Below are 24,587 nucleotides of genomic sequence, written 5' to 3'. Positions count from 1 at the left end.
ATTGTATTGGAAGTCCTTGCGAGAGCTATCAGACAAGAGAGCAGAATCAAAGGTGTCCAAATAGGGACAGAAGAGATCAAACTCTCACTTTTCGCTGATGATATGATGTTGTATCTGGAAAACCCCAAGGACTCAACCAAGAGACTCCTGGAATTAATTAACGAATTCAGTAATGTCTCAGGTTACAAAGTCAATACACACAAATCAGAGGCATTCATATATGCCAATACCATTCAATCGGAGAACCAAATTAAGGACTCAATACCTTTCAAAATAGCAACAAAGAAAATAAAATATCTAGGAATATATTTAACTAAAGAGGTAAAGGACCTCTATAAAGAGAACTATGAAACGCTAAGGAAGGAAATTCCAGAACACGTAAATAAGTGGAAATCCATACCATGCTCATGGATTGGAAGAATTAACATCGTTAAAATGTCTATACTACCCAAAGTAATCTATAGATTCAATGCAATTCCTATTAAATTACCAACATCATTTTTCACAGATTTAGAAAAAATAATTATACACTTTGTATGGAAACAGAGAAGACCCCGTATAGCAAAAGCAATCTTAAGCAATAAAAACAAAATGGGAGGTATTGATTTGCCAGACTTCAAACTATACTACAAAGCTGTGGTGCTTAAAACTGCTTGGTATTGGCACAAGGGCAGGGACACAGACCAGTGGAACAGAACAGAAAACCCAAATTTAAAACCATCCTCATATAATCATCTAATCTTTGACAAAATAGACAAAAACATACTCTGGGGACAAGAGTCCCTATTCAATAAATGGTGCTGGGAAAACTGGATAGCCACATGTAGAAGACTGAAACAGGACCCACAGATTTCACCTCTCACAAAAATCAAATCACGGTGGATAACAGATTTAAACCTTAAATGGGAAACGATTAGAATTCTAGAAGAAAATGTAGGAAAGACTCTCACAGACGTTGGTCTAGGCAAAGAATTTATGAAGAAAACCCCTAAGGCAATTGCAGCAACAACAAAAATAAACGAATGGGACCTGATTAAATTAAAAAGCTTCTGCACAGCCAAAGAAACAGTCACGAAAATAAACAGACAGCCTACAGAATGGGAAAAAATTTTCGCATACTACACATTAGATAAAAGACTGATAACAAGAATCTATTTAGAACTCAGGAAAATCAGCAAGAAAAAATCAAACAATCCTATCAAAAAATGGGCAAAGGACATGAATAGAAATTTTTCAAAAGAAGACATAAGAATGGCCAAAAAACGTATCAAAAAATGCTCAACATCCCTAATCATCAGGGAAATGCAAATCAAAACCACAATGAGATACCACTTAACTCCGGTGAGAATGGCCTTTATCAAAAAATCCCAAAACAACACGTGTTGGCGTGGATGCGGAGAGACAGGAACACTCATACACTGCTGGTGGGAATGCAAACTAGTGCAACCCCTATGGAAAGCAATATGGAGATACCTTAAACAGATTCAAGTAGACCTACCATTTGATCCAGCAATTCCATTATTGGGCATATACCCAGAAGAACAAAAGTCATTCTTTAACAAAGACACCTGTACCCGAATGTTTACAGCAGCACAATTCACAATCGCAAAGATGTGGAAACAACCCAAGTGCCCATCAATCCACGAATGGATTAGTAAACTGTGGTATATGTATACCATGGAGTACTACTCAGCTATAAGAAATAACGATGATACGACATCTCTTTGGTTCTCCTGGAGAGAGCTGGAACCCATTATACTAAGTGAAGTATCCAAAGAATGGAAAAACAAGCATCACATGTACTCACCAGAAAACTGGTTTCCCTGATCATCACCTAAATGTACCTCAGGGAAGGATACCAATTGGATATCAGACTCGGATGGGGGGGTGAGGGGAGGGGATGGGTGTATGCCTACATGACGAGTGCGTTGCGCACCCTCTGGGGAATGGTCATGCTTGAGGGTGCAGACCCGGGGAGGTGGGGGGGGAGGGGATCGAGGTATGAATACATGGTGAGTGCCAGGCGCACTGTCTGGAGAGTGGGAGCGGACGCGCTTGGGACTCTGACTCGGGGGGATGGGCGGGACAGGGCCAATGTATATGACCTGAACTTATGTACCCCCATGATGAGCTGAAATAAAAAAAAAAAAAAGAAATCAATGGTTTTTAGTATTTAGCTCCCACAAATGAGTGACAACATGTGTGATTTGTCTATCTGTGCTTAGTTTATTTCACTTAACCTGATGTTCTCCAGTTCCACCTATCATGTTGGAAATGGCAGGATTTCAGTTTTTTCTGTGGCTACATAATATTCCATTGTCTATATGTACCACAATTTCTTTATCTATTCATCCACTGATGGACACTTAAGTTGATTCCATATCTTGGCTATTGTGAATAGTGCTACAATAAACATGGGAGTGCAGGTATCTTTTCAATATACTGAATTCCCATCCTTTGGATATATACCCTGAAGGGGGATTGGTGAGTCATATGGTAGTTCTATTTTTGGTTTTTTGAGGAACCTCCATAGCTGTTCTCCATAGTGATTGCACTAATTTACATTCCCACCAACAGTGTACAATGCTTCTGTCTTTGCCACATCCTCGGCAGAATTTGTTATTGACTGTCTTTTTGATAAAAGCCATTTTAATGGGGTGAGATCATATCTCAATGCAGTTTTGATTTGCATTTATCTGATGACTAATGAGGCTGAGCATTTTTCATATGCTTTTTGGCCATTTGAATGTCTCCTTTTGACAAATTTCTATTCAGAGCTTTCCCATTTTTAATCAGATATTTGCTTTTTTCTATTGACATTTTAGAGCTCCTTATATGTTCTAGGAAATTTTCTCTAGGTATAAGATCCTATCTTCTGCAAACACACATAATTTGACTTCTTCATTTCCCATTTGGATGTCCTTCCTTTCTTTGTGTAGTCTGATTGCTCTAGCTAGAGCTTCCAGTGCTGTGAAAGTGGGCATCCTTGTCTTTTTTCAGATCTTAGCAAGGCTTACCATTTTTCCCTCTTCAGTATGATACTAGCTGTGGGTCTGTCATTGACGGCTTATATCATGTTGACGTAAGTGGCTTCTGCACTCAGTTTTTGAAAGTTTTCATCCAAAAGAATATTACATTTTACTGATTTCCTTTTCAACATCAATTGAAATGATCATATGGTTTTTGTCCTTCTTCCTCTTGATAAGATGTATCATATTGATTTGTGTATGTTGAACCATCCTTGCATACCTGGGATGAAATCCACTTGATCATGATGAATAACCTTTTTAATGTGCTATTAAATTCGATTTCCTAGTATTTTGTTGAGGATTTTTGCACCTATGTTCATTAGAAATATTGGCCTGACAATTTTCTTTTTATGTCATGGCTTTGGTTTTGGTAACAGGGTTATATGGGGCTCATAGAATGAGTGTGGGAGGAGATTATCCCCTCCTCCTCAATATTTTGGAATACTTTAAGTAGGATTGTTATTAGTTCTTCTTGGAGTGCTTGGGAGAATTCGGCAGTGAAGCCATAGGGTTCTGGATATTTCTCTTGGGAGACATTTTATTACTGCTTCTATCTTGTTATTTCTTATTGGTTTATTCAGGTTTTAATTTCTTTCTGGTTCACTCTTGGTAGTTTGTATGTGTCTAGGAATTTAACCATTTGTGCTAGGTTCTGTAATTTATTGCCATATAGTTGTTCATAGTACTCTCTAATGATCCTTTGGATTTTTGGATTTTGCAGTATGAGTTGTGATACCAACTGATGAAGACAACTTTAAATCAGTAGGAAAGACTAGAATATTGGATAAATTCTGGAAAGGAAAATTGCTCTCCCACATTTGCCATTTCTTCTCCTTGGGTGTGGCTCCCTCTGTCTCTGTCTTTCTCTTTTCTGATTTAAACTTTAAAAATAATTTACCCTATTTTTTTCATAACTGTGCAAAAATAATGCTTCTTATATTATCAAACTTACTCCATATTTATAGTCATATTTTTATTTTATTCCACTCTGTTCCTCTAACAAAACAAATAATAAAGGATTAAGCAAAGTAGGGCATGGAATGAAGGAGAAGACGCTAACTGTGGCTTGGAGTGAGAACCAGGGTTTCAGAATTAATTGGTCCAGTCCATTGCTGAGTGATATTTATAAAATATGACCCTAACTAGAACTGTGGTCCATATAAGGTGATTCTTCTGTACCAAGACATGCATATAAAATCTCAATGAAAAGAAAACAACACTTCTTTCTTAATTCCACTGACAGTTTAAGTGATGGTGCTTCTGGGCCATGACTTTTCTGATAAATAATGTCAGTTTGGCATTTTTCTATGAGGTGAAAATAAACATGTAAGTAGGCAGGATAAATGTTTAGAGAATGTATCAAGCAACAAATTGTTTGGTGTCATGCCTCTCTGAAGGGACATGAGCTAAGTTCAAGCTGTCCCTCAGGCCCCAGTCTCAATGCTATGATTTCTTAGACTAACCAGACCTACCCTAATTTCTTTTCAAATAATATGAAAACAGAAAAATTCCTTTACTTTCTAGAAATTGTACTTTTACTTTTAAAGTCATGGAACATCAAGGTCAGATTCTGACAGGAAAAAAATAACATTTTGATTAATCTATGAATCTTTACATACTTACATATGAAATGTTATTCTCTAATAAGCACTCATTGCTACCCTAATCCCAAAACAGTGTATGTTGTTCTTATGGATTGATACTGTCTTATCCCAGAACTCAGCTCTTTTACTTAGTAAGTGCACAGGAATTTCCCCTAAATCTGTGATTCCATCGCAGTATATATAGTACTCTATTCCTGAACAGGAAGGAAAATCAAAGCATCTTCTTATAGAAACCCAGAAGTTCAAAAAGAAAAAAGAAAAAATACCCTCTAATTGATCAGGAACATAAAAGTTTTGCAAAGACTGAGCAACTCAAAGCACATATAATAAAACTGTGTCTTAGAAAATCGTACTGATGGGAAGTTCCCAAATCCTGGGGGAGATGAGAAGCAATTTTATAAGTTCTTGACCCCTCAGGGAAATTTCTTAAATTCCAGTAGGAAACCAAGGAGGAAACTATTTATGTTTTATTTTTTTTTCCTGAGACTATGATAAATACAGCACTTGTTAAGCAATAGGAGACATTCTCTACCTGTCTGCCAGAGATGGTCCTCCTCTCTCTCTTAGATGTACAAGGAAGGGTTGGAAACAACCTTCCAATTTTGCGAGCCACCAAATGGACATTTCTGCTAGAGATGGGAGATTACCATCACCAGAATTTGCAAGGAACTGAAAAATGGTGAGATTTATAATTCTCATTTTTGGATTTTCGGGGAGGATTTCAAATTGTGACACAGTGCTTCAAAGTGTGGGTGTTGTGGTCCGGCTATGAAGTTTAATGCAATGCGTGAGCCTATCACTTAACACTGTGTACGCTTGGGCTAGTTACATAACCTTTCTGGCTCTTAGATGCCTCATACTTAATGAGGATAATATTAATAATATTACCAAGCTGAAAATATTTGGAAACAAATAAAATAATGCATGTGGAGTCCATAGAACTGCACTTGATACATAATAAGTTTCCAATAAACAGCAGCTATTAGAAAGCAAATTGGTGTTCATTTTGGGAGAGAGGCGGTAGGAGCACCTAATTAATTCACGTCTAATGAAATTAGACCTATCTTCAGCCTTTCATGGGCAAGTTAAATCCAAATAACTTAGAAAAGCAACAAGTGCATATTTTTGTTCTTGCTATCTAATAGCATCTTATTTATTCTTTCTAAAATATTCTCATTTATCATGTATGCTCTGATGCTCTCCCCATCCTGATGTTTTATATTAAAAAGCAGATTTTTCTGCTGTTTAAAGGCTAAATAAAGAACACTGACATAATATGGTAAATTCAAGGACTGCTGTACCGTATACAGGGTAACTGATGTAGAATAAAGCACTTACTCTTCCCACCCCACCCTAACAAATGGCACAGGGAAGGACATGAAGGGTAAGAAAGCTGCCTCACATCACAGAGTAGAGTCTTCTGATTTTAACTACATCCACCTTATTTTCCTAAGCGCATTTGATGTGACAAATACCATTAGGTTCCTGCCTCAGAATAGTTCAGGAAAATTTAAATTGCTTTAGTGCTCATTGTCCTGACCTTATCTCACCCCTAAAATGAGCTACACCACTAAGACAACATAAGACAACAGAAGAAAAGAAGGTTCAGGCATGGATCAGAAAAGATACCAGTAGAAACAGACAAAGGGGTTTTTTTGTCTGTCTGTTTGTTTTTCAAATTCCAGAAATAGTAAGAGTATAAAAGTTGAGAGATTTAGGGAAATCAGCAGAGCAATGTAGAGAGAGGAGAAAAGGATCTGAAATTCTGACATTTGAAGAGACCATCCCAGGTTTCCAGGGAAAGGAATGTTCTTTGCTAGACAGGGAAGGAATAAATCTTTTATTGCTGAATAATAATCCTGGATCAAAAATATGGTGGATTTAAGAAACTTAACAGGGAGGATAATTACAAATAGGATTTCAATTTATTCTTTTCCTTTGTAATAACAATATTTGGGAAAATGTATGGAAATGTGACTGATATGCACACATATGTACATATAAATGCATCCAAAATTTACAGCTTGAAATATAACTACAAAACATTACTGGCTGGGTGCGGTGGCTCATGGCTCTAATACTAGCACTCTGGGAGGCCGAGGCAGGAGGATTGCTTGAGCTCAGGAGATCGAGACCAGCCTGAGCAAGAATGAGACCCTGTCTCTACTAAAAACAGAAAAATTAGCCTGGTGTTGTGGCCCACGCCTGTAGTTGCAGCTACTCAGAGGCTGAGACAAGAGGACCACTTGAGCCCAGGAGTTTGAGGTTGCAATGAGCTATGATCATGCCACTGCACTCTACCCAGGATGACATAGTGAGACTCTCTGTCAAAAAAAAAAAAAAAATTACTTGTAATGACAATGTTGCTACTAATTCCTCTTATAATTCTGATGTTATGTATATTTCAACCTTGAAACAGAAATTCTATTATTTTCAGAACGAATGGTGCTATGATTAGTTTTATTGCAAAAACTGATGGGAAGGAAAGAGTAGGCAATGTGGATAGTGGGAATGAGGAGGTCAACTTCCCCAGGTCACAGCTGCAAGAGATGCTGCAAGGGGGACCTGAGCAATCTGAGGTGCAGATCCAGAATATTAAGGATGTGGCCATTAGGAAAGAGCAGGAGAAATATGGACAGAATAAGCTGCTACCTAGAGAAGAATGTGAATTTAACATTGATATCAAAGTGAGCGCTTAGAGGACAGGGAGGGCTGGCCCCATGGTATGGCTATTTATGGAAAGTATATAAGAGTTTATAATTTTAATGTAAGATTCTGTGTAATCTTAGCATGTTAATTCCATCTATGCAAATGAATTATCCCTGAACCCCACCTCCTCTGTCTGAACTGTTTAGATGATAAAAAATATGGTATTGTGGTTTTTAAACTTGATGTTTACTTTTAAATATTCTAATAATAATATATATTGCAAATAAAAAGTCACTATAACTTTTATGATTCCTTCTAGATTATAAAATTATATTTAAAATATCTGTACAAATGAACAGAATAATTACAACATTTCCTGTTTTTCTCACTCATATTATAAAAATGCTTCTCCTATGTCCTCATAGTATTAGTGTTTTATATATATAGCACCATGGGCTATTAAATTATGATAGCCTGGTTTACATAAACTTCTTCTTGTCATTGAATATTTTAGATATTTCTCAATTTTCACTATTATAAATGACATGGTACCATCTTTCATTATAAAACTTTCTCATCTCATTTCAGCTTCAGGATAAATGTTCACAATTTTCACAATTGGGGTTACTAGTACAAACACAAATATGTTTATAAATCTGAAATTATTTACTAATATGTTTTCTAAAAGGATTATATGAATGAAGCAGTTTCATTGCAATTTTAGAATGGGTATAATTAAAAATTAGCATGATTTTAAAAACATATATTATATTCCTAAGACAGATTCAATTTTCTAGATCGCTTTATTCCATAGGTAGATGCTGCTTAAAATTAATGCTGACATCAATATTTGATTTCCACTTGCAAAATACATTAATAATAACTGTTTATTTTACTTTCATGGGTCAGGCAGCTTGAACAAGTGTTACTATCTCTTTTATAGCAGAGGTGGCTGAGGCACAGTGATTTGTTCAATGGCACGTGGCCAGTACTTGATGAAGCTGGGATTGCTTGAGTTTTGCTAGCACAAATTGAACAATTTTTACTTTTTAATTAACTTTTCATTTGGAATAATTTTAGATTAACAGAAAAGTTACGAAGAGAGTATAGCAACTTTATTCAGTTTCCCTTAGTCTTATCAACTTACATTACCATGGCTACATTTGTCAAGACTATTAAATGTACGTTGATATATTATTCTTAATGATACATCACATTATATTCACGGTTCACTGATTTGTCCACTACTGTCCTTTTTCTGTGCTAGGATTCAATCTAGGACGACACATTGCATTTAGGGAAATTATCTTTCAAATGATTTAAAATCATAACTCCTGTGGTCACAAACTGTGAGGACAATATAGTCTCCATTGTCAAAGCTTTAACACTAACTTTGGAAATTTCTTTGCTGAGAGAAGAAGGGGTGGGTTTGTAATATCTAAAGAATATTTTAATTCTAAAATGGTATTGCTCTTAGACTACTCAGGATAAAGGAAATGGAGCAATTAAGAATTGCATAATTATCAAATTAATACAGAGTCTTCTGTTCCTTTCCACCACCCACCCAATTAGGTTTTCTTTGTGCAATGAAGCTGTCTGAACAGGAGTGGATGCTGGTGGGTCTGAGAGGCACAGTCAATTTATTCAGGAATTACGAAGGATGTTTAAAAGTGTTGTACATTTAAAAAATGTCACTTCTGTACTGAGACCGATCATACAAAATATTTCACACTTGCCAGTTAATAACAAGATATGTAAAAACCATGTTGGTCATGGTAAAGCAGAAATTAGCGGTAAAGATGTTATCATTTCTGCTTTGTGTCAATGACTCTTGGAGCTTATTCTCACCACTCATCATGACCTTCCATTCTTGTTAATGCATCAATGTTTTTGTGTGTGTTGCCTTATCTGATTCTCACAAGAACCCTATCAATAGACATTTTTCTTGTACCCATTTACAGAAGTGGCAACTGAGGCTTTGAGAATTTGAAGAATTTTCAGTAACATGTTCCACCCCAGTGGAAGATCCCAGATTTAAACCCATGTCTATGTCAGTCTGTATGTGATGTTATTACTCTTTTCACTTCATTGTCTTTCAGCTTTGGTCCTAGGCTAAGCTGAGCACTGCTGGGTCATATGGTGATATTTTTTGCTTTGTGATAATTGGGTGTTGACTGATCCAATGACCTTACAGGGTTTGGTTGAACTCTTGATTTCTTGGCAACAACTTCTAACTGGATATGGGGTTCATCATGTAGACACTGGTAGCAATGACCCTATAGACATAATGGAAATGGTTGTTTTAAAGTAAGCCAAAGGACAGATATTAACATACACAATTGTGTATTTCTTAGTTGTATTAACATTTGATTGTTTCTGTTAACTCTAAGTGGCATTCATAAAAATCAACTTGTTTGCAAGTCTCACAATAATTCCTGTTTTTCTTTCATTCATTTATTTTTCAGCAAAAATATGTGTGTGTACATATACAAATATTAACACATGCAGACATCCATATGTGCTATTTGACTGATACATTTCAGTTACATATATAGATGAGGATCCAATCATCCTCTGAAGCTGTGTCTACCTGTGGAAAATGAAGTCAAAAGTTGGATAATTATCTGGATGACTGATTCCTTCTGTGGGTAAGGTGAATGGCTTTGTAAGTGAAATAATAGTAACTACAATGGGTAAGGTCATGATATCATAAGGAACATTTTCAAATTTGACCCTCTTTATAATCCTGGGAGATGAGCAGGTAAGCTATTAATATATACATATCTCTCTGCTTTATGATAATGTCAAATACATTTGAAACGTGTATATCCTTTGTAGTTATACTGGATCAGACCTGACCACATTATGTAAATAATGGACAAATAATTAATAAAGCCTCAAGACTCTGTCCTGTATGCAACTTGTTTCTCTTCCTTGCCTGTGTGGTGGCTGCCAATTTGTACATTTAAGTGCTTGTAGAAAGGTCACCCCTACTCTGATGTTCTTATTGAAAAAAGAAAATCTCACTCTTCTCCCTGTTGATGCAGTAGGTGCTGGAGCCAGAGGTTCTGTGGTCAAAGCCCAGATCAAGCATCTGTTGTTTGCTGGAACTTAACCTCTTTAAGCATGAATTTCCTACCAATCAACAGGGACAACAGAACTATCACAGACTGTGTTTTAGGCAGTGGGTCCTGAGACCCACCTATTTCACTTAGTCACCGTGAAGACACTCTGATATAGGTATTATTTTTTGAAACTTCTTTTCTCATTTTAAAATGACAGATTAAAAATAAACTGAATACTGAGTAGACACTTGTTATGTATTAAGTTTACAGCTAGGCATTTGCCACCAATCATTCTCTTTTATGAAGAATGAAGTAATTCATTTAAAGTTCTAATACAGTTCAGACTTTCAAACAAATATTTGAGGACTAGCCATTATTTTCAAGAGGCTTTTAAACTACATGCTATTTCTTCTTCTATTTGTAGATAAGGCAGTCTCCAGGTTAGGATGCCATGCTGGTCACATCTGCTCCCATTCCATGCCAATGGCAGGCATCACTAATAAATTACTGTCCTCCTTTCCTAATAACTTGGAGGTGGCTTCAGAATGCTTCTCAATAATTCACTCCAGGAAGCCACTAGTAAATAATCAAAGCTGGTACGTGAGATGAAAACTATTTCTCTTTTCTACCATATGTAGATTCTTTCCTTCCCAATATGAACCTATGGCTCTCTTAAAGCATTCAGAAATTTATCTCCACCTCAATTCTGCCTGACCTTTCACTACTACCTTCAACAATTTCAAGTTTTGTGTTCTCAGTGACGACACCAGTCACCCACATAATTTTGTATGTGGATGCTCCAAACTTGTTGATGACCATAATACTACAAATTGAACTGAAGCAAATTTTTCTTTATCATGACTGCAGATTCTACATGATCACCACTGTTAGAGATTTCACTGTTTCTTTGGAAATTATGCACAACCAAAGCTTTGTAACTGAGTTTGTCCTCCTGGGCCTTTCACAGAATCCAAATGTTCAGAAAATATTATTTGTTGTATTTTTGTTTGTCTACATTGCAACAGTTGGGAGCAACACCCTAATTGTAGTAACCATCCTCAGCACCCCCGCTCTACTGGGGTCCCCCATGTACTTCTTCTTGGCTTTCCTGTCCTTCCTCGATGCATGCTTCTCCTCTGTCTTCATGCCAAAGTTGATCATGGACTCCCTCTATGAGAGGAAAACCATCTCCTTTGAAGGCTGCATGATGCAGCTTTTTGCTGAACACTTCTTTAGTGGGGCAGAGGTGATTGTCCTCACAGCCATGGCCTATGATCGGTATGTGGCCATTTGCAAGCCTTTGCATTACTCTTCCATCATGAACCGGAAGCTCTGTGGCATTCTTATTGCGGTAGCCTGGACAGGTGGCTTCTCGCATTCCATGATACAAATTCTCTTTACTTTCCAATTGCCCTTCTGTGGTCCCAATGTCATTGATCACTTCAGTTGTGACTTTCAGCCGTTACTGGATCTTGCTTGCACTGACACTCACATATTTGGACTTTTTGTAGTCGTCAACAGTGGGGTTTTCTGCATCATAATCTTCTCCTTGTTGCTTGTCTCCTATGTTATCATCTTGTTCTCTCTGAGAACTCATAGTTCCAAAGGACGGAGAAAAGCTCTGTCTACCTGTGGATCTCACATTACTGTTGTTGTGTTGTTCTTTGTCCCGTGCATATTTGTCTATGCACGACCTCCATCTGCTTTCTCCTCTGACAAAATGGTGGCAGTAGTTTATGGCATCCTAGCCCCCTTGCTCAATCCTCTGATTTATACCTCCAGGAATAAGGAAGTCAAAAATGCCATAAGGAAAGTATGGAAAAAATTGTTGGTAGTTTCCGATGGAAAGTAAAATATTAAACTTTTTTTTATAAAATGAGTGTTAAGGGTAAATAAGTCAAAATAATATTGGACAAAAACTTTATTGGATATACATTGAGTATCTTTGGTGGGACACCTTTTATTACTGCATCTATCTTGTTACTTTTTATTGGTTTATTCAGGTTTTGGATTTCTTTCTGTTTGTATGTGTCTAGCAATTTATCCATGTATTCTATGTTTTCCAATCTACAGGAATATAACTGCTCATAGTAGTCTGTAAAGATCCTTTGAATTTCTGCAGTCTCAGTTGTGATATCTCCTTTTTCTTTTTCTTTCTGTTTAAATAATTTTTTATTTCAAAATATTATGGGGGTACAAATTATATTTGTTACATGAGTCATTTTTGTAATGCTTGAGTCCTGGTGATAGGTGTGCCTGTCACCCAAATAGTGTTCATAGTACCCTTTATGTTGGTTTGTTCCCCTCCCCTCCTCCACTCTCTCCCCTGGCTGCTTTCTACTGAGTTTTACTTTCCTCTGTGCATTTGAATGCTCATCAGTTAGTTGTTCCAATTTAATAGTGAGTACATGTTGTAGGGACCGTCCCTGGGCAAGAATTGGCTTGAGCCCAGAGTCAGCGAAGCTGTACATGCTTCTTGGGTCCAAAGGTCAATACGTCCAGAACACTCCTTGACGCCAGAAGTCAATGGGTCCGGAAGTGGCCTATTGAATGCTGAATGCTCCCTGGAGCTAGTGGTAAATGGCCTATTGAACAGACAAACTGTTCCCTATGGAAAATAGCCAAGCATCTTAGGTCCTGCACACAAGCCAAAGCATGTCTCATTGTAATGAGGTCCAAAGGTTAACATGCAAATGTCTACCTTCCTTGAGCAATGTCCATAAGAAATGGAACATATCACCTCAGGACTCTAAAGATAGTCACGTACCAGAAAGTAGCTGTTGGACAAAAGGAATATAAAAATAAAGCCACTGATGCTTTTTGGCGCTGCAGTCTTGTACCGTCTTTGTGTGTCTGTGTGTTTCTTTCTGTGTTCATCCCCCATTCTGTCATAGGGCCGCTACACATGTGGTGTTTGTTTTTCCATTCTTGCAATACTTCACTTAGGAGAATGGTCTCCCATCAATTCATGAGTAGATTAATAAAATGTAGTGTATGTATACCATGGAGTATTAAAAAAGATGAATGAATATCTCCTTTATCATCTCTTACTTTATTTATTTGGGTCTTCTCTATTCTTTTCTTAGTCTGGCTAAAGGGGTGTCTATTTAGTTTATCTTTTCAAAAACACAACTTTTTGTTTCATTGATCTTTTTTGTATTTTTTTTATTTCACTTATTTCTGCTCTGACCTTTATTATTTTTTTCCCTCTATTAATTTTGGGTTTGGTTTGCTCCTCTTTTTCTAGCTCTTTGTGATGCATCATTAGTTTCTTTATTTGAAGCTTTTCTACTTTTTTAACGTAGGCACTTATTGCTGTAAACTTTTCTCTCCTTATTGTTTTGCTATATCCCATATGTTGTGTTTTCATTTCCTTTTGTTTTGAGACATTTTAAAATTTCCTTCTTCATCCCTTTATTCACCCAGTGGTCATTAAAGACCATATGGTTTAATTTCCATGTGTTTGAATATTTACCAGTGTTCCTCTTGTTATTAATTTCTAGTTTTATTCCATAATGGTAAGGAAAAATGCTTGATATAATTTCAAATTTTTTGAATTATTTGAGACTTGTTTTGTGGTCTGCCCTTGAGAATGATCCATGAGCTGAGGAGAACAATGTGAATTCTGCAGGTGTTGGATGTAATATCCTGTAAATACCTATTAGGTCCATTTGGTCTATAGTACAGATGAAGTCCAACGTTTCATTGTTGATGTTCTGTCTGGATGGTCTGTCCAATGCTGAAAGTGGAGTGTTGAGATCTCCAACAATTATTGTTTTAGAGTCTACCTCTTTCTTTAGCTCTGATAGTATTTGCTCTATATATCTGGGTGCTCCAGTGTTGGGTGCATATGTTTAAAATTATTATATGCTGTTGCTGAATTGACCCCTTTATCGTTATATAATGACCTTCTTTGTCTCTTTTTATAGTTTGTGTCTTGAAATCTATTTTATCTGATAGAAGTATAGCTACTCCTATTCTTTTTTGATTTCCTTTGCATGCAATATCTTTTTCCATCCCTTTATTTTCAGTCTGTATGTGTGTTTGTAGGTGAAGCATGTTTCTTGCAGACAACATATAGTTGGCTCTTGTTGTTTTATACCTTCAGCCACTCTATGTCTTGGGATTGGAGAGTTTAGTCCATTTCCATTCAATGTTATTGACAGGTAAAGACTTACTACTGCCATGTTGTGATTTGAATTCGGGTTGTTTTGTGGTCCTCTTTTTCTTTCTTACTTGCTGCCATTTTCCTTTGTTAAAGTGATCTTTCTGGTACTGTGTTTTAATTTCTTACTCTTAATTTTTTGGGTATCTGTCTTAGGTTTTTTGATTTTAGTCAGTTTGACTATGGCCAGACTGATGACTATGTGCCTTGACAATGCCCCATTTGCCATGACTCTTCCTTGTGTTTGATGACCTTTTTGTATCTGAATGTCTAAATCTCTATCAATACCATAGAAGTTTTCCTCCATTATTCCCTCAAATAGGTTTTACATGTTCTTTTCTTTTTCCTTTTCTCCCTCAGGGATACCTATGAGTCTTATATTTGTTTGCTTTACATAATCCCATATTTCTTGGACAGATTGTTCTTACTTCTTGATTCTTGTTTTCTTCATTTTTGACTGACTGGGTTGATTTGAAAGTCTTGTCTTCAAGATCTGAAATTCTTTCTTTTGCTTTTTCTAGTCTGTTTTAAAACTTTCCACTGTATATTGACATTCCCTAAGGGAATCTTTCATATCCAGGAATTCTGTTATTTTTTTTTTCAGATTATTTATCTTTTTAATGAATTTTTCACTCATGTTCCCAATTATGTTTTTGGTTTGTGTTGTTTACTACTTTCTCATCAATTCCATTGATCTTACCCAGGGAGAGGTCACTTAAAGGCATGCTTGAGTTTTGCTCTGGAAGATTGATCAGACAGGAGGGGGTGGACACACTGTGAGTCTGTAACAGTGACGTTCCTCTGCATCTCCCCATAGCCCTGTGGTTGTCACAGTCCAAACATGTGCTGGAGGATATTCATGTTGGACAGGTGGGCTGGTCTCTAGGACACTGCTGAATTATCACTGACTTGGGGTGGGGGGCAAAAGCAATATATGTAACCTAAACATTTGTATCCCCATAATATGCAGAAATAAAAAAGTTTCTATAAATGTAAAACTGTTATAAAAAATAATGTTTATTAAAAATATTTTAAATCTGTAAAAGAAAAAGAAAAAACAAAAAGAAAGATATTTAAATAATTTTAAATCAAGATGAATAGTAGTGGCTAGTACACATAAGAATTCTAATCTTTATATGAGAATGAGGAAAAGAATATAAAACATTATACATGATAAATCATATTTTTAAAAATCATGCATATTACATAATACAAAGAATAAGAAGAAAAATACAAGGAAAAATAAATTATTAATAACTAAAGTAATATATCAGATTTACATCCAGGCAACAACTTGGTTTTTCCAGGTAGGATTGGAGCAGAAGTGCCCAACCAATTTCCACTGTGATATGACAGCACATGTTATTATGGGTTCCCATAATCTAATGCGGGAAGCTCTGATCTCAAATTCCCAGAGGCCTGGGCCACCATACAGTGTGCCCCACAGAGCTGATTTCAGACATCACTGGGATGAGTTAACTTATCCAGACACCACTGATATTACAGTGGTCTCTCTACATACTCAGGTGTATTAGCACCTGTTTCTAATGCCATACAGCAAGAATAGAAATTTTGACAGTTATTAGTTCTTCAGTAGCTGAGGACCCTAGATAAATTTCAGTTGTGGACCTCCCTGCTAGGAAGTAATCTAGATCATTTTGAAAATGTTTGTGCGCACCAAAACTGTTACCTAGAGATTCCACTATCCCCAGGGCTGAAGAGCTTATTTTCCATCCCTCCAATGACTGTATTTTTAACATGATCCAGTGTCTTTCTTCTTAACTTGTCTTTGCCTTCTCCTTGTTTCCTGCTCTATCCTGGACGCTTTACTTCAACATCTCACTGGAGAAATTCAACTAGATCCTTTCTATCAGCCATCTCCTTTATAAAGTCCAAACTAAGCAAAAAATGAAAATATTGTTAAAATATAAATTTCATACACACTGAGGATTTGTGCATATTTCTGAACACACACACACACACTATTACAGAACTATGCTAGCCCTATCAAATAACTTTATTAATTAGTGTAACTGAGTCCAAGCTCATCCCACTCACCACAGGACAGCCAACAAGTCGAGAGAGCAAGGCGTTGGACAAAGGAAAGTGACTTTTATTCAGAGAGCCAGCAAACCAAGAAGATGGTAGACTAACGAACCAAGAACCATCTTAAGTTAGTATGAACTTTAGGCTCCTTTTTACTTTAAGGACAGGGGAAGAGGTGGGTTGGGCTGCGAGTGGTAATGGAGAACTGCAGACACCTGTGCAACAGTGAGGGCGTGAGGAGGTTGTAAAACTCCTTTGCTCTTGGTCAGTAAACTTTGGAGGATGAAGGTCAGGATACAACTCTTTCATATAGTGTTGTTACTCATATGATGCTTTCCTTACCACACTGGGGGTTACTTTTCACAAAAGGAGGGTTGTCACCTTTCCTTTAGCCTATGTGCAGAGCTAAGCGGAAGCTTTTAACCTGAGGTCAGAAGCAAAATGGACCTAATTATACTAAGCTTCCCTTTCACTGTTGCATTTGTTTGAGACAAGAGATAAGAAAGGATTTCACTCATCAGCAATGAGGTAATATGTTTAAAAAAAGCAAAGGAAGGAAAAACTTGCACAATTTCGATTTGCTTTGTAACACTATTCATGCTAGTTACTGAAGTGATTTTCTTTCACTTGCAGCTGTGGCCGTCATATCTGTGTTCACTTTTGCACAGGAATTTATTATTATAGCTATTTACACTATGAGAATGTCAGTTAATGTTTGACATGCAAAAAAAAAAAAAACAACACAACATGAAAAAAAAAAAACCAAATAAGGAGATAGTCTTTCCAAGTCACATCTGGAACATTCACCAATATTTGCGAGTGAATATATATTGACGATAAATCTGATTTACATGACTAATTTGTAATAGTGTCATTATGAAGATTAGGCATGATAATAATCTATGCAGTCACATCCCTGAAGGGCAGAGATGTCAGAAATGAAGATGGAAGCATTTGGCTCTTCAGTCTTTCCGTGATGGAGTCTAAGATGATCAATAATTTCTGGTGAATTTCAGAGCATCTCTTTTTAAAAGTAACACACAGTTTTGAGTGAGGATGTAGCTGTGCCCCTGCTCTGCGTGACAGGAAGGGGAGAAGAGAGATCTCAGGGAGATCCTCTGTGCAAAGACACAGTTGGCATGAATTCATAGATAGGAGAAAGGCACGAGGCCTCAGTCACAGTTCTTGACTGGGCAGGGCACTGGGGACAGAAACACTATGAAAGTGGATGATGTAATAAGTTATAGCATCACTCATTTTGTTGGGGATTTTGAGACCTGCTAATAAGGGCCATGTTTTGGTAGCTCAACAGTAGGATTCAGCTGTTAGGCTTCTTGCCAAAAAACCTTTGGCAGCTAGAAGAAGTTATCACTGGGTAATAGAAACTACAGTGCCTGCTAGCATGGAAGTGGTTTGGGCAAGAAACACTCTGAATAATTAAAGTATTGCATCAGCCTCAGAGACTAAGACACAATGTTGAAAGGAGATATTGATCACAGTTTGCCATATATCTCCAGGAATACACTTTCCCTCCCCACGTCCTGTGCCAGAGTAAGGGGCTGGAGTTTCAAAGAATCTATAAGCCAAGCTGATCTAAAGAAGGCATCAGTAAGAAAAAATCGAACAACCCTATCAAAAAGTGGGCAAAGGACATGAATAGAAATTTTTCAAAAGAAGATATAAAAATGGCTAACAAACATATGAAAAAATGCTCAACATCTGTAATCATCAGGGAAATGCAAATCAAAACCACAATGTGATATCATTTAACTTCAGTGAGAATGGCCTTTATCAAAAAGTCCCAAAACAATACATGTTGGCGTGGATGTGGAGAGACAGGAACACTCATACACTGCTGGTGGGACTGTAAACTAGTGCAACCCCTGTGGAAAACAATATAGAGATACCTTAAACAGATTCAAGTAGACCTACCATTCGATCCAGCAATCCCACTATTGGGCATCTACCCAGAAGAACAAAAATCATTCTATAAAAAAGACACCTGCACCCGAATGTTTAGCGCAGCACAATTCACAATTGCAAAGATGTGGAAACAACCCAAATGCCCATCAATTCATGAATGGATTAGCAAAATATGGTATATGTATACCATGGAATATTACTCAGCTATAAGAAATAACGGTGATATGGCATCTCTTTGGTTCTCCTGGAGAGAGTTGGAACCCATTCTATTAAGTGAAGTATCCCAAGAATGCAAAAATAAGCACCACATGTACTCACCAGCAAAATGGTTTCCCTGATCATCACCTAAGTGCACATTTGGGAATAACACCAATTAGGTATCGGACAGAGGTGGGGGCTGGGGGAAAGGGATGGGTGTATACCTGCTTGATGAGTGCAATGTGCACTGTCTGGGGAATGGACACGCTTGAAGTTCTGACTGGGGGGATGGGGGAGGGGGAGGGGATGGTTGCATACCTACATGATGAGTGCGATGTGCACTGTCTAGGGAATGGACACACTTGAAGCTCAGACTCGGGGGGATGGGAGGGCATGGGCAATATATATAACCTGAACTTTTGTACCCCCATAATGAGCTGAAATAATAAATAAATAAATAAATAAATAAATAAATAAACTTAATGTAATAAAACTTATATTCTAATAGAGAAAAAAATAAAATTAAATAAAAATTAAATAAAAAATTAAAAAAGAAGGCATCAGTGCTTTCACTTCAGCATAGTTCATGATCTCAAAAAATTACATGCTAAACAAATGTGAAATATGCCTATAAATATCTCTACATCATCAAATTAATCATTTGGGGGTTTAAATTATGAAATAGGATGAAGGTAAATGTATCTTTCATGAAGCAATCTTTTTGATCCCTTCACTTTAAGGAATTTCTTAAAGGTGAAAATACCTGAGGAGTCTGCCCTCAGAAGGTATCAGGTCCACCTAAGACTTACAGTTCTGGAAGTTCATTTATTCACTGAGATACCAAAAAAATCTGTTAAGAGTGTGAAGACAATATAACTCATTATCATTTCCCTAAGAAGAGATCTCATTCTACTTGGGTAGGCTTTCAAGCTCAAGCTATATTCCAGGAAACAGTGATCTCTAAGATACCATACAATATTCTTTTGCATGTCTGATGGCTCAGCTTCCTTTGGTGTTGGCTCCACTTTCATCAGGCTGTCTCCACTCATGGCAAGATTATGGGACAGGAGTTCTGGGCCATTCTTTTCCGAAACTCTATGAGGAAGCAGAGAAAGACTTTTCTTAATGATCTTCACAAAAGTATGGTGTTTGCATCTCATTTGCTACTAGATTTTATAACTATCACTCAACAACAGACTTGACCAATTCATTCTGGAACGCTTGTTCTCACTCCAAGCCACAGTTAGCATCTTCTGTTTCATTCCATTCCCTGCTTTGCTTAATCCTTTATTACTTGTTTCTCTTAGAGGCACGGGGTGGATTAATATAAAAATAAGATTGTATAAATGGAGTAGGGTAGACACTATAAGAAACATTGTTTTTTCATAGTTATGAAAAATAGGGTACATAATTTTTAAAGTTTAAATCAGAAAAGAAAAAGACAGAGACAGAGGGAGCCACAGCCAAGGAGAAGAAATGGCAGATGTGAGATAGGAATTTTCCTTTCCAGAACTTATCCAATATTCTAGTCTATCCTACTGATTTAATATTGTCTTCATCAGTTGATATTACAACTCATACTGCAAAATCCAAAAATACAAAGGATCATTAGAGAGTACTATGAACAACTATATGTTAATAAATTACAAAACCTAGCACAAATGGATAAATTCCTAGACACATACAAACTACCAAGAGTGAACCAGAAAGAAATTAAAACCTAAATAAACCAATAAGAAATAACAAGATAGAAGCAGTAATAAAAAGTCTACCAAAAGAAATACCCAGGACCCTATGTCTTCACTGCTGAATTCTCCCAGGCATTCCAAGAAGAATTAATACCAATCCTACTTAAACTATTCCAAAATGTTGAGTAGGAGGGGATCCTCCCAAACTCATTCTATGAGACATGTATAACCCTGATACCAAAAGTAAAGACACAACAAAAAAAGAAACCTATGCGCCAATATTTCTGATGAACATTGATGCTGTATGAGGTGGAAGTAGCAGTGAGAAGCAACCAGAACGAAGTCTCTTCTGCAGGCCGTCAGCATGAGAACTGTGGGAAAAGAAACATGCCTCACTTAAGTGGAAACTTGGAGAGGAGAAAGAGGAAAGCACTAAAAGAAAAGATATGTTCACGTAAGAGATTGGAATGGTAGAGGATTCTGCTTAGTATTGACCTGAGATCCCGAGCATCTAATGAAAGCAGATTTGGGGTGTGTGGAGGGGGATGAGATTTACGATGAACACAGGAAAGTTATAGTGCTGGAGGGATTCAAAACATAAACCTTCTCTTAAAATATGGCAATCCCTAGTTGGAGAAAAATTCATGCAATATCTTCAAATTCAGGGAACTCACAAATCTTCTGGTCTTGCCATGGAATGTTTTGGAAGAGCATAATCCACCATACTCTTAGCTATGAATATAGAATTTTTTTTACTGCTACTTAGAATAGTACTTGGCAATAATATGTTGCCAATAAATGTCAAATTTAATTTATTTTCAGTGAAAAATTTTTCTTTGGCTATTCCTGATGTTGGGTGCCTGTGATGGGGCTGATAATTATTCAGTAAAACCCATTCTCCTCTCCTGTGCAGTAAGAGATGGGTACTTGTCATGACCAACCAAGTACAGCCTACTTCACTCAGCACCCCCTGCATCCAGGTGTAGCTCTGTCACTAAATTTTTTTCTATTGAACATAAATAGAAGGGATATGTGTAACACACAGGGGAAAATCGAAAATGTTGCCCTCTGTGTTCCCCAAGTTTATTTTCCCTGTAAACTGAAAATAAAATCTTAAGATCATGGACCCACTTAACTTATTAGAATGAATTTCATCATGACTAGGTCAACTCAACAACAACAAAAAAATAAAATGGAAAGCTAAAGCAATAACTGTTTTGGGGAGAATTTTGCAAAATTCTGCTCATGAACTTGGAATGAAAAAGGCTAGCTACATGTCTTTCAGTATTTGCATTTTCATATGCTCAATATACTTTTTTCTTTTTTCGTTATATATTATTACCAGAGACCACAATGAGAAGCTGGGAGATCAAATAATTAAAATCTGTTTGAATTTTAGTGTTTCATGGGTCAGGCATGAATCTGTGTTGTTCACAACAATCTGGCCAGATTTTATTTTATAGTATACCAAATTTTCAATTCACAGATTTATAAATCAGTTGAGCCAATGATACCAAATCATCAATCTCTAGCTAGTTCTTAGGGATAAAGAAACTATTTAACAATAAGAACCTCTACGTGAAGGGAAAAAGACATTAAGAAGCTGCCCTTTCTACGATGACAGACAGATGATGGACAAGCCGGGGAAGGAAGCAGGAAAAGTTCCCCAGCATGTCCAAGCCCTTGTTGCACACTTGGTCTGCTGCAGTACACACAGTTATTCCGATAATGTTTTACACTCTAATCTTAATCCCTCATGGACTTCCCCATCAAGATCACTGAAATCTTGCCTGTACTCTGCCATATCTACTCTGAGAAAGAAAACTAATATCATACACTCTTCTCCCTTGGGACTGTCATGGACTATTAAGGGAAAAAGAAAAATATCACTCAGTGCCTTCGTCTATAATACTCGATTAATAGACATTTTATTAGTCTTGAAGTGATAGGAGAAATGTAAAAGTTTTGCTGCAAATAATTTTATTATAGAAGACACATGGAAACCTGAGACTCACGAACCTTAAGTACAGGAATGACTATAAGATGTGTCTACACTTGAATGAACTCTTCATTGATAATTATTCAAATACAATTATTTTCATTGGGTAGACAAAGTCAAGAAAATTCTAATCATCAAATAAAATGAAAAGTAATCCTCTTTTGAAATTCTCTTTTTGTTCTCTGGTGCCTCTGGTTTCTATTCCTCTGTAGGGGCGAAGTCAGCTCACTACATCTACAGCTTTAGTACTGGTTTGCTAGTAATGTGGTCTCTGAAGTGTTCCCTTAGATTGTACTTGAATAAGAGATAACCACTGCTGACTCCCTTGTGCAATCTGCTCCCTCTCTCTATCCCGTAGCTAGTTGGTAGAGTGTGGTTACCCTACACAAGAGGAACTCATCTGTAATCATGACTGGGCCAATCACATTTTGTTTCTCAAGAAATTCACCAAGTGACTCAAATTCTATAACGGTTGGTAGTGGACCCACATTAAATGATGGAGTCATGTGAAACAGAAACACATATAGTTGAGGTTCTGTGAATGCTCTGGTCTGTGTTCTACCTCAGTCTTGGCTGTTCTTTTCCACAAAGATACTAATATCAGTGTCCCAACATAACCTTCTTTTCAATTGGCATAGTTTCGGCAAATTTCTGTCCCTAATTTTTGACATATCGTTGTCTTCCTTCCAAAAAGGTTTTTCAATGCATGAAGTGAATGACAAGCAGTCTGATGAGGTAATTTATCTTATCATTCTTTTTTTACTATTAGATTCCAATTAAATATAAAATTCAACTCCTTTTAATTTACATATGTGATACTGGGCTGGCAGCTCAGAGTTGATGAGAATCAGAGGGTGAAAACATCATTTTCTGACCCACTTTAATGCTTTTGGTATAACATTATGCTGCCTCTTTCTATACAAAGTATATTCCTTAAATTTTTTCTCCAAGAATAATTTTTGACTTTTTTAGTCTTAAACTTGACTTGATAAAAAAAAGTTTCATATTTTATTTTCCATCAGAAACCACCACCAATCTCTTCCATACTTTCCTCATGGCATTTTTTACCTCCTTATTCCTGAAAGTATAAATCAGAGGATTGAGAAAGGGAGCTAGGATGGTGTAAATTATTGCCACCATTTTGTCAGAGGAGAAAGTAGATGGAGGTCGTGAGTATACCAATATGCACGGGACAAAGAACAAAATCACAACAGTAATGTGAGAGCCACACGTAGAGAGAGCTTTTCTCCGCCCTTCGGAACTATGAGTTCTCAGAGAGAACAAGATGACACCATAGGAGACAAGCAACCAGGAGAATATTATGATGCAGAAAAACCCACTGTTGGCCACCACAAAAAAGCCAAAGATGTGAGTGTCGGTGCAGGCAAGCTCCAGTAATGGATATAAGTCACACAAGAAGTGATCAATGACATTGGGACCACAGAAAGGCAATTGGAAGATAAAGAGTATTTGTATTATGGAATGCAAGAAACCCCCTGCCCAGGCTACCTTCATCAGAATGCCACAGAACCTTTGGTTCATGATGGAAGAGTAATGCAAAGGCTTGCAAATGGCCACATACCGATCATAGGCCATGGCTGTGAGGACAATCAACTCTGTCCCACTAAAGAAGTGTTCAGCAAAAAGCTGTATCATGCAGCCTTGAAAGGAGATGGTTTTGTTCTCATAGAGGGAGTCCACGATCATCTTTGGGGTAAAGACGGAGGAGAAGCATGCATCTAGGAAGGACAGGAAAGCCAAGAAGAAGTACATGGGGGACCCCAGTAGTGCAGGGCTGCTGAGGATGGTTACTACAATTAGTGTATTGCCCCCAAGTATTGCAATGTACAGAAACAAAAATACAACAAATAATATTTTCTGAATTTTTGGATTCTCTGAAAGCCCCAGGAGGATGAACTCAGTTACAAAGCTTTGGTTTTGCATGCTTTCCAAGGAAAAGGTGACACCTCCAATGGTTACTATCATGTAGCATCTGCAGCTATGATAAAGAAAAATTCGCTTCAGTTCAATTTATAGTATTATAGTCATTCATAAGTTGGCTCATCCATGTACAAAATTATCTTAAGTGCTTCTGTTGTCACTGAGAACACAAAATTAGGAATAATTGAATGTAGTTTTGAAACATCAGGCACAATTGGGTTGGAGAAAAATTATCAAATGCCTTAAAAAAGGCCAAGTTTCAATATGGAGGAGGGGAAGC

The 24,587-nt window shown here is 37.0% G+C and overlaps 2 protein-coding genes across 2 annotated transcripts; one reads left to right on the top strand and one right to left on the bottom strand.

The window, feature by feature from the left end:
* The first annotated feature begins 11,263 nt into the window (after positions 1-11,263).
* Positions 11,264-12,199, top strand: LOC123641794 (olfactory receptor 4C15-like). The gene has a single exon (XM_045556731.1). The coding sequence runs from the start codon at positions 11,264-11,266 to the stop codon at positions 12,197-12,199; it is 936 nt and encodes a 311-aa protein (XP_045412687.1).
* An 11,175-nt stretch (positions 12,200-23,374) lies between these two features.
* LOC123641793 (olfactory receptor 4C15-like) lies at positions 23,375-24,310 on the bottom strand. Its single transcript, XM_045556730.1, has one exon. It carries the CDS (start codon positions 24,308-24,310, stop codon positions 23,375-23,377), a length of 936 nt encoding a protein of 311 aa, XP_045412686.1.
* Between the last annotated feature and the right edge of the window lie 277 nt (positions 24,311-24,587).

Source organism: Lemur catta, chromosome 7 (genome assembly GCF_020740605.2).
Source record: "Lemur catta isolate mLemCat1 chromosome 7, mLemCat1.pri, whole genome shotgun sequence".
NCBI classification, from domain to species: Eukaryota; Metazoa; Chordata; class Mammalia; order Primates; family Lemuridae; genus Lemur; species Lemur catta.
The sequence above is the reverse complement of the archived record's forward strand: the minus strand, read 5'-3'. Positions and strand labels throughout refer to the sequence as shown.